The sequence below is a fragment of the Antechinus flavipes genome, chromosome 4 (assembly GCF_016432865.1).
Source record: "Antechinus flavipes isolate AdamAnt ecotype Samford, QLD, Australia chromosome 4, AdamAnt_v2, whole genome shotgun sequence".
NCBI lineage: Eukaryota > Metazoa > Chordata > Mammalia > Dasyuromorphia > Dasyuridae > Antechinus > Antechinus flavipes.
The window spans coordinates 220,526,773-220,543,945 of record NC_067401.1 but is presented as its reverse complement, the minus strand read 5'-3'; the positions used below and the strand labels follow the sequence as shown (position 1 = coordinate 220,543,945).

At 31.9% G+C, this 17,173-nt stretch overlaps 1 protein-coding gene across 8 annotated transcripts in view; it reads right to left on the bottom strand.

Moving 5' to 3' along the window:
* The window catches only part of MLIP (muscular LMNA interacting protein), a 391,579-nt gene that overhangs the window by 85,684 nt on the left and 288,722 nt on the right, over positions 1 to 17,173 (bottom strand). Inside the window, exon 12 of one of the 8 annotated variants that reach the window (XM_051997174.1) lies at positions 15,059 to 15,122. The exons of 6 other annotated variants lie outside the window; for them this stretch is intronic. In XM_051997174.1, coding sequence (XP_051853134.1) covers positions 15,066 to 15,122 — 57 coding nt within the window. In that variant the 3' untranslated portion in view covers positions 15,059 to 15,065. Of the gene's footprint in view, positions 1 to 9,222; positions 15,123 to 17,173 lie in introns of those variants that run through there. One more of the 8 variants, XM_051997173.1, reaches the window with a different exon arrangement.

Sequence of the window (17,173 nt, the reverse complement as noted above, 5' to 3'; positions counted from 1 at the left end):
TTTATTAATATGCTTATGTCTCAAAGGAAATCTGAACAATCATTAGGATTTGAATGCCACTTCTTTTAGGAAAAGTTTATGTCAGAATTCTAGAGAAATAATTATTTTACACATTTCAATCATGTACATTCCTCTTAGGGATCCATAATTCCATGGATATCATAAAGCTGAACAAACTTAACCACTTATAATCTTAGATATCCCCTTAAAGAAACAAAATTTGTCAAATAGTAGGTAAATTAAACCAAGTTACTGATTAAAGTACATTTAGAAGATTCATAATTAGGCTTAGTGAGGAAGAAGATTTATATGTCACCAAGGTATCAGAGACATTTGAGAATCTTCCTCTGGAATTTTTAAATCCAATGGGACAGGCTTTCATCAGGTTAATATTGAAACATACTTTCATTTCATTTCATCAGGTTAATATTGAAACACACTTCATTAAACCAAAAAATGGTCCTGATTCCCCCCAAATAAAAATATAATAAATTCCCCAAAGCAAGGGAATAAACATTTATTAAGCACACATCATGTGTTTAGGCACTGTGTTAATAATTTTATAAATATAAATCATTACACAAAATAAATTTATGAAGCTAAATTTGAACTCACATCCTCCTGATTCCAGGCCCATGGATCTTTACATTGTACCATCTACCTATCTCAGCCAGGGAAAGGGAAATTCAGATACAAGTCTCTTCTGACTCCTAATACAATGTTTTATTCTCTACATCATGATACATCTCTTAGGAATATAACATAGAAAATTGTCTCATATTTACCCAAATCTGCCTTCCTGTCATATCTTCCCAAGTCAATCTTATATTAACATTCAGAAGTCCATTCCCTCATCCACATCACAACCTCCAAGTATTTAAAAACAGAAACCATCTCTTATGAAAACCTTTATCTATTCTAAACAATCCCAGTTTCTTTATGCAACCCTCTTTTGGCATACTTTCAAGTTCCTTCTCTATAATTCAACCCACATATCTCTACCTTGTCTATAAGGGTATTGTGAGACTTTATCAAACATTTTGCTGATATCCAAGGGGTACCATTTTCTTTTTGTCATATTACTATTTGTCTAAACCTCTGTCCAAAACAAAACAAAACAAAACAACAACTAACTAAAATAAGATTAGACTGTCATGGCTTGTTCCTAAATTATGTGCTTGATGACATAAAAATTATAGAGCCATTCATGTATCATAGTGAGGATGTTCTAGTGGGGGGGGGAAGGAGGGGAAAAGATGGAATTAAAATCAGAAGACTTGCATTTAAATATCAGTTTCTGCATTTATTAAGCTTATAATTGGGATTTTTTGTTGTTGTTGTTGTGCTAAGATTCTGTTTCTTTACCTGTAAAATGAGAAGAATAATATTTTTATTACCTATCTCATATATTTATTGAGAGGAGTATGCTCTTTCAAATAAAAAGCACTAGTAGTTTAATTATTATATCAAGATGACTATGGTGAGAACATCTTGCCTATAAGTAGTGAAAAAGGTAAAGATGTTCTCAGTCTATCTGTCTTTTGTCTTTATAATTATTTCATGAGCACTCTTATTTGTTTGGATAACTTGCAATAAGTCATAGCTAAAATTGAATCTAGGCCCTTAATAAAGAGCATTTTCTCCAACAAATATCAAAACTTATTTCATTGATCAGGATAAGAATTTTAAAAATTGTATCTATGATTTCATTTCTTTAGAAATTTTCTCCATTGGGAAACTCCACAAATTATAATCCTTCAGTTGTCTAAGGCAACTGAGAAGTTGTGACTTTTCCAGGATGACACAAATTGTGTGTGTGTGTGTGAGTGTGTTTTATATACATATATATACATATGAAAGATTTGACTTGAATCCAGATCTTCCTGGTTCCAAAATCAGTTTCATTGAGACTAGGGAGTAAAAGAAAAAAATTTAGGAATATATCTTCCAAAATGAAATAGAACTTTTTTTTATTTTTTGTAAATCTGAGCAGATCATGTACATGATTAATGCTCATGATACTAAGCCATCACAAATTCATCAAGTAACAAAATCTGTATCTTTAAAATAAACAACTTGAGTTCTAAGATTACACTGGCTTTCTTCTTGTTTTTTTTTTTTTTTCTTAAAGAGCCATCTTAAAGTTTTTTTTTTTTTATCCTAAAGTTGTATTCTTTTAAATCCACAGTTGTATTAATCAAGAAATTTAAATCAACCTATCAATGTTCTGCAATGATTTTGTATGTGTGCGTGCTTGTGTGTGTGTGTGTGTGTGTGTGTGTGTGTGTGTAGAGAAAGAAAGATCTTACACACATATACTTTAATCTCTCTTTTTATTTCTTTTTGCTGTTGTTTATTTTCAAGAGAATTTCTATTTGAAAAGTGAATCTTGACGTATGTTATTTCCTATGGGAGGAGGAATACTTTGATTTTTCATAGTCCATGGTAAGTTCAAAAGAGGCTTGTTCTTTTAGGAAAATTGAAAAGCCTCCTTCCCTATCTTTTTGCCTTCTATAGCTCTCTTTTTTCCCAAGACCTGATTTCAAGAAGGCCCTAATGGACTTCATTAAAATACTACTTTAATTTCACCTCAATTTAAAATATATAACATTCTTCCTGATACCTAAAGTGGCCAAATGCAGACAAATTTCTCAGTTCCAAATACCAGACCCAGATTTGGACAGTGTGCTATGTCTTCATGCATTGCAGCTCAATTGCATTCCACATGAAGTTTGCTGATGACTAAGCAGACCAAATATAAAAATATAAAATGAGAACCTTCCTATCAGTGACTATATATGTGCTAGCTAGCCTTATTGAAACTTCTATATTTCAATGGATTTGTAACCTCATCAATGTGGATGATTAGTTCTATGTCTCCAATTATTTTAGCTCACAATCTAGCCTATCCATCTCCTGTGCTTTGTGTTAATATTTTTCTTGGATATACTATAATAAAGACTTTCTTCTAGAACTATTCTTATTATACAATAACAATATAGCAGATAAACAGTCTTATTTGGTATCCATATCTCATCTTCATTACACAACCTCCCTACCTCATTTCTGGCCGCATATTTCATACATTTACATTTAATATATTTTCAAATAAGGATGTCACTATAATTGTAGGAGTGGAAGTGATGTGAGAGTGAAAAATGACAGACAAATGATCATCATAATTCTTGTACTAGAATCTATGTATGCTTATAGACCAAAAAGAAGATACCCACTATATAAAGGTGGCACAGTAGATAGAGAGCTGCCCCTGCCTCATAGTAGTTGTGTGATTCTGAGCAAATCATGCAACTTCTCAATGCTCTAGAGAGCTGACGAAGGCTAAAAAGTACTTTTGTGGTATATTTCATGTTGATGATCCTTCCCAATTCTTTTTTGGTAATAAACTAAATATATATATATATATATCCATATTCATTTTTGCATCTCTCAATTCCTCTTGAGTTGACCTAAAATCTTTTAATTGTCAACAAATAACTTATATACAATAGGTACTTAATAAATTTACCTTGAATTGAAAAGGAAATTTATTCTTCATATATAATCTCATCAGAAAATTTTCCATGCAATTATTTTGGGTTTTTTTTTTCATTTGGATCATTCAAGACTTCATTCTCAGAATTTCACCTGTGACAGCTTCCCATCTCTCTTAAGTCAAGTTGTCTATTACTGTTTTCAGGTCAGGAGAAAGGGTTTATCCTTTCTGGAACTTTTTGGAAGCCATTCTCAGACTATGTGCACTATTCTTATTGATCATCAACGCTAGAATGGCAGGCTCCTTTTTCCCCAGGATTCCCATGATTTTGACTTCACTATTCAGTTCTTCCTCACTGATAAGAATAAAATTGAAAATAACAACACTTATTATCACAATTCCCTTCTGAAAAAAAAATATATATATACATTTATTATACATTCTACTTATAACAGAGACATTCACCATTATATACCATTTTGTATCAGATTACTTATCCACATTACAAATTGGCCATTGTTTTACCATAAACAGCCAGTCACGCTGGAATACGTTCCTATAATAATATTATCTTTCCTTCTCTATTTTATCTTTACTTAAAAACTCTCCACCATGTTTTCTTCCCCAACTTTATTATAATTTTATATACATTTCACATAGCGAACATCACTATAGTGACCATTCACATAGAGATAACATCAATTATACTGTTCCTGTTTAATCCCTACTGTTTAGTATATCTTCCGTTGCTATGTTCTATTGGAAATAGCTACAAAGTGTGTTTACAACTTTACATTAATCTCAAGTTCATTTTGTATATTAACCAATCTCTGTGCTAGAGATAGGTGGCATTTTTGTTGTGTCCTTCAGTTTAGCTTGTTCTCTAGCCTGCTTCTTGATCTCCATAGCATCTGGTTTATATCTGAAAATCACTATCTTTTCCTTTCCTTTCTCATTTTAAAACCTTTAACCATATCTGTAAATCTATAAGCAAATCATAAAAGTAAATACATGATGCTGCATGAAATGAACAAAATACATGTACCTACTGGTATGTGTGTTCCTGACAATCATTTATATAGGTTCTAGGATATAAAATGTTTTGTTATATCCAGCTTTCTAGCATATTGTGAGTTATTACATGATTTGATGATGTTCATGCTTCTATGATGCATTAAGACAAAACAAAGTAGTAAATCAAGGTATAGGGAGGAAGGTCCAAATATAATTTTTTAATGACTGTTGGAGTTCAGAGTAATTGAATCTGCAGAAATTCTTCAAAAGAAAGAAGGTAAGGAATGATTACTGATCCCAGTTTCTTAACAAAGATTTTTTTTTTTAACAGAGTAAGCTTACTCAAGGAATAATGTTTCAGGATGGAAGCATGAAAAATGGAGTGGCAGTTTCTATCCTAAAGCTCAGATATGCTATTTGCTTTAACTACCAGGGCAACAGGCTCACAAATATAGTTTACCAACTATACTGTACCTATGTATATATATAGATATATATATATATATACCTATATAGATATATATATATACACACAAACATATCTAGATATACATAATATATATACCTATATTAAGGTATATTTTTGTTTGTTTCTTTAATTTTTAAAATTTATTTTTTACATTCATTTCTTTAAATTTTGAGTTCCAAGGGATATCTAGAGTAGACACTGGTCCTGGAGTCAAGAGAACCTGAATTCAAATCTGGACTCAAACACTTGATACTTATTAGCTGTGTGATCATGGGCAAATCCCTTAAGCTAATTGCTTTGCCAAGAAAAAAAAAGTACTCCACATTTGCTTCCTCTGTCCTGCCACATGGCCACACATGGAGAAGCAAGTAATATAAGGATTATGCATGTGAAGTCAGAGAAACACTTCCATAATAGACATGTTACAAAATAAAAAAAAGAAAAAATTTTTTAAATATACTATAATCTTTATTCAGAGCTCATCAACACTTATTGTGAATAGCATTTTTCATCAGAGGTCTTTTGAAATTGTCTTGATCAGAGTAATTAATCTTCACAGATGATCATTACAATATTTCTGCTACTGTACAGCCTGGTTCTGTTGACTTTACTTTTCATTAGATTTTTCTGAAACTATTCCTGATCATCATTTCTTATAGCACATATAATTCCATCATAATCATATACTAGAACTTGTTTAGCCATTCCCCAATTGATAAGCATTCCCTTAATTTTTAATTCTTTGTCACCACAAAAAAGATGCTATAAATATTTTTGTACGTGTAAATCCTTTTTCCTTTTTTTTTGATTTCTTTGGAATACAGACCTAGCAAAGTTATTGCTTAGTAAGAAGGTATGCCTGGCTTGATAGTCCTTTGGTCACAGTTCGAAATAGTTTCTCAGAATTGTTTGACCAGTTCACAACTCTATCAACCAAACAAACTGCATTTGTGTATCTTGAATAGAAATGTTATTGAAGAGAACATATGTGGAGACTTAGTAAGTCAATTAACATATATAATACACTTTGCATACTTCAAAGTACTATATCATTTCTAGCTATTGTTGTTGTTGTTGTTGTTGTTGTTGTTGTTGTTGATCTCTTGACAATGAAACAATGTTTTAAGGAAGGGAAGAGGGAAAGCTTCCTAAAGTATCATGATATTCATCTCAAGGAGAAAAGTAAGGCCTTAGAAGTTCTCTCTCTCTCACTCTGATCAAGCCATTGTTAAACTTCTCTCTCCCTCACCCAAAGTAAGTCCCATTGCTAGAAGAATTAACTGTCATTTGAAGGTAGAGCCAAAATCACCTTGAGGGTAAAAAGCATTCCAACTGCAAAAGCTATTGTTGTCCTCTACCTGGACTAAACCATTATGACTCATCCTGTATCTTCCTCTCTAAAACTCATTGTTGATTAATAAATAGAATCACGTGCTCTCTACTTACTTCCTATATTCTTAGTTTCCCACCCCCCCCTTAGGATCTTTATTTTTATCCATAGTTCCATGCCCTGCTCTGTGTGTATGTGTGTATTTTTACAAGGGCATACTTAACTTTAGGTACCTATTCAGGTTCAATGTTGGGGTAAAATGAGGTACTCATATTTCTCCTTAAGAAACTTATCTCATTATTAGGGCAAAATATGGTATCTCATATGAACTTCAGAAATCCACCAAATTGGAGAGACTGAATGCATGTGGGTGTTACTTATTCAGCCCTTAAATGACCAGGAAATGCCAAGGGATGCAATGGCTAATAAAATCCCAGAGACAACTTTGTTACCTTTTAGGGAAAATGAATTCTAGTAGGAGAAGGAGGAAATGAAAGAATCCTACTCCTAGACCAATACGTACATGTATATAGTGTGTGTTTATGTATATGTGAGTGTATATATTTGAATATGCATATAAATTTGTGTGTGTGTGTATGTATATATATATATGCCCATGTATGTTATATACAAAATATGTTTGTTGATATAATTATAGATGTTATTCATGAAATCAAGTACTGCCATACTTTCAAGCTATTAGTCCAATTATTTTACCTCCTCACAACCATACTCAAAAAAACAAAACAAAACAAACACAAAAAACAAAAAAAAACTTGTCTACATCTGTTGTCTATCCCCCTCTCAATCACTCCTTAACCCTTGGCAATCTAATTTGTGACCTCATTACTCAACTGTAATTGATCTCTCCAGCCAAAGTTACCAGTGCCATCTTCCTGACAAAACTGATGGTCTTTTTTCATTCTTCATCTTTTTCAAATTCTCTGTAGCACTGTATACTGTAAAACATCTTCTCTTTCCCCCTGTGTATCTTTTGTTGGATATTGTTGAAAACTTCTCCTGTCACTGCTTTATCTTGTCTCTACTTTGACCTACGTGATCATGCCTTTTCTGTCTTCTTTTCTGGTTTATATTCAGTATCACAATAGCTTACTGTGAGTATAACCCAGTGCTCTGTCCTAGATACTCTTCTCTGTTCTCTAAACTCTCTCACTTGGTAGCTCATCAGCTCCCAGCAGTTTCATTGAAATCAATACACATGACTCTCAATTATACTTATCCGTCCTTAGTTCTTCTCAGCTCCTTCTACATACACCTTCAACTTCTATTGGATTCCATTTCAAAGTAAATGTCCCACAAGTATCTCAAACTCAACATGCCCAAAACAAAACTCACTCTTTCCCAAAAATCCCACTCCTCTTCTGAAATCTCCTTTTTTGTTGAGTGTATCATGATCCTTCCAATCACCCAGATTCACAATTTGGGCATTATCTTTGAATCTTTGGTCTCCTCCATGCTTCATATCCAATACATTGATATATCTCAGCATTCTCACATATTCATTCCATTCTCTCTATTCAAATGGCTACTATCCTAGTTTAGGCATTCATCAGTTCTAATCTGAATTATGACAATAGTTCCTATATAGGTATCCCTACCTCAAATCTCTCCCCTCTATACATCTTTAAAATAAATTTTCTTAAAGTGAAAGTTTGATCATGTTACTTCCACTCAATAAACATAAATACTATTGCTTTTATGATCAATTATTAGTCCCTTTGACATTTAAAGCCCTTCATAGTCTGACTCCAAACTACCTTTTCAACAGGTATTATATATATTATTTATGACTCCTTTTTCTATACCCAATAATCCATCTAAACTTACCTTCTTGCTCTTCCTCACAAATGATATTTAAATGACCTTTTCTGTTGTTGTTGTTTTATTCCCTCTGATAAGAATCTATCCCATCCTCACCTTCACCTGTGGAGCTCATGGAAACAAAAATTCTTGTTTCTTTAAAAAAAATTCTATTCAAGTAATATTTTGTATATGAAGTTTTTTCCTGATGCCCTCAGCTACTTGGGCATTCACCTCATGAAAATATATCTTCCTATTTATTTGTTATGTGTGTAGTATAGATCTATTTTTGTACATATTTTTGCCTTCTTTAAAATATAAACTTCTTGAGAGAGAGGACTACTTTTGAATTAATGTCTCCATTATCTTGCAAATTATCTGATCTCCTTAATTCTAATGTCTTTCTTCTATCTCCCTCTTATATCATATACATTGTGTTTGTACATAGCAATTTTTATGTTGTCTCTCCCAATATATTGAGATACTTGTGAGCAGTAATTGTTTTTCTCTTACTTTGCATCTTCATCACCAGGCACATTGTTGGTGTATAAAATGTCTATTGGCTGAGTTTCACAAAATAGATCTTTGATAGATGCTTGTTGATGGATTGACTTGATAGAATCAAAGAATCATTTAATCCCTGGAGATTCATGGTAAATACCTATAGATCATAAGTTATAATAGAAACACTGTGTAATTTAAAGTCTTAAAACTTGTATTCAAATACCAGCTCCAATAGTTTCTGGCCCATAAGACTTGATTTCTTTATTTGGAAAATTCAGATAACAATTCTGGCACTGCCCATCTTATGGATTATTAGATTAGTATACTTCCTCACCTATGAAGCAATATATAAAAGGAGTCATTTTATTGTTATACCAGGAATCCTAAAATGAGAACATGTTTCCTATGAGGAAAAAAGGTAAAATCTTGTCCTCTGTATTATATTTTACTAAATAATTTAAGAGCACTTATCTTTTCGGACAACAGAAGTAAACAGGAATTTGAATTCATTTGAACAAGATAGGACAGAATGCTTTCTACCGTAACATCAATACATATTGCATCAAATCTAGAAAAAATTGGGTAAACACCTTCAAAAATGAAATAGATATTTTTATTACTTTCAAATCTGAGTAGATCGTGTACATGTTTGATGTTCATCATACTGCACCATCACAAATTGCACCAAGTAACAAAATTCTTTATCACCAAAGTATCTGCAGTGAGGATTTGGATTGCCTGTGATGACTAAAAAGTTTCATTTTTATTTTAAAATAACCATCTTGAAGTTTTTAATATCCTGAGGTGGTATTCTTTAAATTTACATCTGTCTCAGACAAGGAATTTAAATCAACCCACCATCATTCTGCAGTGATTTTTTTTTTCTAGTTCACAGCCAGGCAGTTAGAAACACAACAACTCAGAGAGACAAAAGAGCAAAATATATTCAAAAAATCTCTTGTAAGAATCATCATCAGAACTTTATGTTAAAGAAGGAAATGAATCAAACTCATGGAACTGTCTGAACTTTTAACAGCAGAGAAGAACAAAAAGCAATGTTTGCCAGGGATGAAGCCAAGAACACAAGAGAGATGTACAATTAATAATTTCCCTCATAGCAAAAGTCAACATTTTATTTCAGCTTAAAGACACTTGATGTATCTTTAATTTCTCTTTTTATAACACTGTTATCAGACAATCTTGAAAAGTATTTCCTGCCTTACAAAATGTGTGGAAAATGCACAAAGAAAAGAAACCCTTAGGAGAAGTATTAATGTGTTCTAGTGGTTTAACAAAATATATTCACAGGATTCAAAAGAAATCCAGAGTAAGATAGCATGTGCTGTGAAACCAAGTCGGAACTCCTGAAATCATAGAGCATCCTTATATTTGATAAACATACCATTGCTTATAGAGAAAACAGTGGAAGCAATTAGGAAAATAGAACACATATTTGTAACAATTCTTTTTTTTTCAATTTCAGCTATGGAATGTTTGGGGGAAGCAAGGGGAAAAATAAACAAAATCCAAAACTGATAATCTAGAGGTGAAAATAAGTACCAAGCATGGCTAAGAATAAGATGAAAAGTATTAATCATGACCATCATATAACAGGAAACTTGTTGTAAGGCACAAACCTTATTACTATCATAATAAAAAGTATTTCTTGTTTAGTTGTGTCCAACTCCATGTTTGTATTTGAAGTTTTCTTGGCAAAGATACTGAAGTGGATTGCCATTTCCTTCTCCAATTTATTTTACAAATGAGGAAACTGAGTTAAACTGGGCAAAGTGATTTGCCCAGAATCACATAGCTAACAGTATTTGAAAATAGATTTGAACTCAGAAAAACTAGTTCTGGTTCCAGACCATCCACTCTATCTACTGTGTCACTTAACTGCTACTAATAAAAAAAAAAAAAAAGAACATCCTTCAATTATTTTTTCTCCAAGTCATCCAAAGTCTTACAATAGTCCAATAATAATTAATTCAATAATAACTAGGTAATATCTATCCCTTAAATTTAATATGCACATGTGCTTTGTCACCATTTTCTATTTCTCTTCTCATTTATTGTCATGAGATTTCACTTGGGCTGAAGTATATGTGGTAAAACTTTCAGTAAACCTAGTGATCTGGGGAAACAAAAAGAAAATCAAGAAATACTAAGAAAGAAAACACTAAGAAAGTGTGAGGAACAATTACATTACCAAAGGATCCAATGCCAAAAAACATGTATATAGCACATAAAGGATGACTTTAAAAGTAGGAGTGTATATGTGGTATATATGTGGTATAATTTGGTATGCAATCCCCCCAAAAAAGGAAATTTGAGGTCATTAAAATGTTAACAAGTTTTTCCAAAAGCAACTTAGCTTGCCATCACTTTTTGATCAATTTTAGGTAAGTTCACTATTCTTTTACAGTTTATCTAAGACATAATATGTAATGCACGATCATTTCTGTGGATTAATCATTCAACTGTATTCTATGAATAATGTATTTTCTTTAGTCATACTTTTAAGTGATATATCAGGGTTTGATGCAAACAGCTTCTCCAAACAGCTAAGCAGAAACAGAAGCATCTAGAGAACTTTATCACCTTTAAGAAACTCTCCTTCTATTTGGACTCTTCAGTAAACATCATTCAAAATGATTGAAAAGAGCTTTGGCCAGTATAGATCTGTTTTCTGATCCACTTGACATTTCTAAGCAGAGATGTTGTCAAGCAAAGTCATCTCTGTTACTGTACCCTTTAAGGAATTGTTCATAAAAATAGGGACAGTAAGACCTTTTATTGTCCTTGGTACAGTATACTGTTGATTTTAAATATATATGTGCGTGTATATGATCTTCTGTAGAATGTCATTTGCAAAGTCTGCCTTTTTCCTTCTCCTATCTTCATCCAGAATATTCATGATATTTGTATTCTAGCGATAGGAAAGTTGAACATGGATCCACATTCATTAACAATTTCTCAATCATCTTTTTTCGGAAGCAGTGTCTATAATTATTTTCCAAATGTTTAATAACCATTTTTGTTCATGTCATCAAATCCTACACACTAGACATTTTGCTATATGCCAAACCACTCCCACTGTCATTGCTTCCTGGAATAGCATCCTAAATATTACACTTTTAGAGATGACACCCCACTTCTACCCTCCATTGGAGTAAATCTATTAATAAATAGAATACTATTTGAGGTAAATATCATAGGTGGAAACAGCAATTTCAAATTCAGTTAAACCCATTGTATCTAATCAATCCCAACTTTATCTTGTATCCTACCTATCCATCTATGCATCTCTTTTCTTTTGTTGTGTGCAACAGCACAACACAACACAACACATGTCCTACATGTAACAACAGTCCCTACTCCCTAGACCTATATGGTCCATCTCTTGTTCTGGAAATATTTATCAAACAATGGTATACTTGCTTCTGGAAAAGAAGTGCTTATTGTTTAATGACTTTTATAAAATTCCATTACATGGCCAACTCCAACACCTCCACATGTATTGGTGTACCACATCCCAACTTATATTGTCTCTATCAGAAAGTAAGCTCCTTAAAGGCAGAATTATTTCACTTGAAAATTTGTATTCCCAGTGCCTTCACCAATGCCTGTCAAACAGAAAATGTCTAATGAATACTTGTTTATTTTTTCCCCATCTCTTGAAAAGCAATCCTGCAAAATTATGATATCTCAAGCATGTATAATCTACCTAGTATCTCTTCCAGTTTCTTTTTCTATCTTTAGTGCATTTTTTTCCTGCCTCCTCAAGTAACATGTGAGGGACTATGATGTTAAAATCTAATTGTGGTTACTCTTTATCATTGATAATAATATTAAAAAATAATAATAGCTCACAGTGACATACATTTTATTCTCACAACAACCTTGGGAGGAAAATGCTATTATTGTGGATAATGAAATTATGGATTAGACAGGGTAAAAAGTTAATTTTTCAGAGTGACATGACTAGTGAGGGTCCAAGGAAATATTCAGGTACAGTACTTTTTAGCTCAATATCTACTAGAGCAGTTTAAGAGTTTACCACTATGACCTTTGCATACTTCCTTTTCACTTATATGTCATCTTTTTTTTCATGATTTCTTTTCAAAAATGCTGTTTAGATACATTGATTTCACTAGGTTTCTGATTAATTTTTGTGTAAAATTAATTTTCCTTCCCTTGTTTTTCACTATCTAGTGAGATATTTTTCATAGCATTCTGCCATCCTCCTTTGTAAGAGTTTATAAGTTCACATTCTAAACTATTATTGTTTTTGCTTGTCACAACTTTCATTTTGGTAAAATAATCTAACTTTTGCTGACCAAAAGCCATTTTCTGTATTGTTGCAATTGACTAAACTTCCTAAGAAAATGGAAATGTTCTACATCAATTGCTGTTCTTTTCATATAATCCTATTTTAAAATCAATAGTTTATTTCAGTGGGTCAGAAAAGATTAATTTCATTGCACACTATTTTCTATGGGTTTTTTTCTGATTCATCATTGAATTTAATTTTTAATGATCTAATTGTACACAGGCAGTTAATTTGGAAATGACCCCACCACACATACATTGGAAGCTAGTTGCTTTCTGTTCATTGATAGTTTGTTTTTTGTGGCATTATTCTGTGCTTGTGTCTAGTGCCGCCTGACTTTCTACTTGAGAAAATACTCATTATTTATAGGCATCATAGTGGTGATTATCCAAAATTCAATTCATACCATTTGTTGCTAAATCCTTTTCTCATTATACTTCACTCTATATTACATCTTTTACATTGTCAAAGTCCTTAAACCATATAGATGATTCCCTGGTTTCTTATTTATTCATAAAACATTATCTAACCTTCATTTATTCCAAAAACAATGTTTTGATTAGGAACAATAATGAATTAGAGCCCAAGTAAAATGTTCCCTTACTTGTACATTATATTTAAACTATACTATTTCTGAATGAATACAGATTTTAAACATTTGAAATCACTCAATTCAAATAATTGCTTATAGTCCCTATCCTTGCTAATAAAATAACAAGAAACTATAGATTTATTGAATAATTTCTTTGGAATTAGTGCATACAGGTTCACTATGATCTTGAAAAATATGGTAACAGAAAAACTCCCTTAGCAGAAAAAAAGAAAGAAAAGTATATGAAAAGTATATGTCCTTCCAGAATTGGAAGGACACAAGCACTATGGCTTCACAAATATCCAATTAGAATCTCCTTACATAAATGGATTTTGCAAATTTAAGAAAGTTTTTATTTGTGAATACTCAAATAATGGTCATCACGACCCAAAATCTCAGAGCATTACTTTTTTAATTCAGAGAAGTGACATCAAAATTTTTGCCTACATCAATAACTATTGAAGAGAGAAAGGGAGAATTTCCTTTACAATATAGAGCAATCCACTCTAGAACTAACACCACAACATGCCAACTAATCTATTTTATATAGAAAAGAGGAAAGTCAATCTAATTTTTTTTAATTATAAACTATAAAAATTAAGTTTAAAAATAAACTTGTCAAGGTCGCTAAGTGGTGCAGTGAATAGAGCATTGACCTGGATTCAGGAGTATCTGAATTCAAATTTGGCCTCAAACATTTACCAGCTGTGTAACCCTGAGCAAATCACTTAACTCCAATTGCCTCCCCCCCCCAAAAAAAAAAAAAACATAAATTAATTTGTCTTGAAACAAAAAAGGGAAAGATAGGAAACTAGTTTACTTTCTTAACAAAGAAGTAGTATAATAGAAATAGGGGACTTAGATTCAAATCTGACCTCTTCCACTCATTACCCATGTAACTTTACCTCTTTGAGCTTCAGTTTCCTCATTTGCAAAATGAGGGTATTAGATTAGATAATCTCTAATGTGACTTTCAAATCTAAATCTACAATCCAAAATCATTGTTAAATATCTAACACTACCTAATTTTTTTAATAAAACTTCCTACATTGTAAATAAAACACTACATATAAAATTTTGAGAAGTCAGCTCATCAAGCTTATCTTTGCCAATGAAATGGAGACAGATGAGAGCTCAATTCCTTTTCCTATAAAATTAAACCAAAAACCACCTTCAATAATGTCCAGATTTTTAAAAAATCTTTTAAACCTTCTCCCAAAAAATTCATACTTTTAACAAAAGTTAGCAAGTTTAAAAGCAAAGACACACACAATTATGACAAAACTGAACAAAGCATTTCAATTGAAAAATCAAATGTAAAAAAAAAAATGACATTTCAATGTAGAGCATCAAAGAGGGAAGGGAAAGTCTTGATGGTTTCACCAAAAAGGAGCCCAGTGACCCACAGACTATCATAGGTATGACCCAGGGAAGGGAACAAGAAGGTCACAGGTGCAATACAGCTTGATGCATCATTAGGTCGAAAGCTGAGTTTCACCCACATTGCCATCAGTGTTGAGTATCAAACGGGGAGAGCTTGGCGGGGAGGGGAGGTAGTGCAGATCTCTAAGAAAAATCAAAAGAGAAGAGGAAAAGAAAACAGTATGATGTTGAAAATCATTTTAAGAAACCCTCCTTTTAAGTTCTTTGTAGAGCAGCAAAAGGAAGGTCAAATTAGAAATTCACCCAAATGGGAATTTTCTGAACTCCCTAAGCATAACCAAAACCCACCCCCCAAAAAGAAATTGGGAGAAAGAGGAAGATTTAAAAGACAAAATTAAGTAAAAATATATTTTATTTCCTTCTTACTTGAAGTCTAAGTAAAGCAAATTACATGGTGATGTTATCACAGAATCCTAGTAGAGACCTAAAAGGCTATCTAGTTAACTACCTCATTTTATTTATAGGGAAACAAAGTGACTTGTCCACTGTAAGCATCAGAAGCAGGACAAGAACCCATCTCCTTTGACTTCACAATATAAGTTCTTTCTAATAGAAATGAAAATATTTATTTTTAATTCTAGCCTATATACAAATATACATTATATATGCATTGACATATAGTATCATCTCTCATCTCTTCTATAATTCATCAAATGAAAGAACCACTCTAATTTTGAAGCTTGGATTTACTAATTTAAAGAGAATAATCTAACTTGTTTATATGTTTCAACATATTATATTATAAAATATAAAAAATAATATTAAAAATCAACAGTTTATTTACCAAAGATCTAGTTGGGAAAATTAGACAAAGTAACATAAAGGCATTCATTCTATCTTATTTATCAGAATTTTTAAAAAGCAATTCAGTCAGTATTTTAAAATTCATCTTTGAATTAATTTCTTATGGCTTTTTATCTATTTGATTCCTAAGCAACATATCAATTCAGTCACTTTACTGCTTTTCAATGCTATTAATTATTAATCAACAATTTGTACTTGAGAGTTGCCTTAAACTATCATAATATATCTAAATTTAGAAAGAAGAATATGGAGATCTTTTAATGAAGATAAAAGGAAATGCACAAACAAAAAGAGAATGTCATATTTTAAGTGATCTTCGGAGCAGTCTAGCCTGAATGCCAGAAAACGTTTGTGGAGAAATCTGTTTCATGTATAGCCCCTCACCAATAGCTCTTTCTGTTGGTGGTTAATAAGTCACAGTTATCTAATTATGGATTTGCTTTGACATTTTGCTTTTAGTACTCAAAGTTCATTTTCAGTTCAAAAGACTGCCCTTTCCACACTACAGTTTAAATACAATTCTGCCTGGTTTCATCATGTTTACTGTCAGACACTTTGCAACAGAGTTTTGAAATAATATTTTATGACACTGGAACTGCTTTGAAAAACTTTATTGACTTCAAAGTTCTATCCCTACTGTCTCCTGTCAAGTGGAACTGGCCCAAGTAACAGGAAGATTAGTAAATATGAACTACCTCAATTTGGTCTAACAGTCTTGCTGGCAATTTTTCCATTACATGGGTGGATGAGATCAATTGAGTTTGGAACTATTCAATTTATTCTGTGGTAACAGTTTGAGGAATACAATAGTCACTTGGATGAAATATGAGGTCTTACAATAATAAAAATCTGAACCAAATATTCATTTTAATGCAAGTATTCCTCTCTTCAATATCCATCCTCCTGCTTTAAAAAGAAAATAAATTGACTTTACATTTGTAAGCCTATACTCATGAGCAATCTTGGATGACACCATTTGAAGAATTCCATCATTTCAATTATAAATTCTAGAAATAGAGAATGGCTATTCAAGTATACAGAAAGATATTGTTTTTAAATTAATTGAGAAGTTAATTTGGTAATCTTTATTGTTTCTCTTATGTGTGATGTCCCTAATTATTATTTCTATATGTATTTAGACAATAGAGCAAAACATCTGAATTTCCATTTACATTCTCACAACAAATAGTACTGTCATTGTTTAATCCTGGCATAACTAGAATACCATTTTTTCTTTGGCTCCAAGTTAAAACTGGAGAAACATATAAGAATAGGGTGATAATCCAAACATGAAAAAGTTTAAGGTAGTATCTACATGATACCAAAATATGTAGTTAGAAAGCCAAAACCTTCATAATTATCTAAGAATT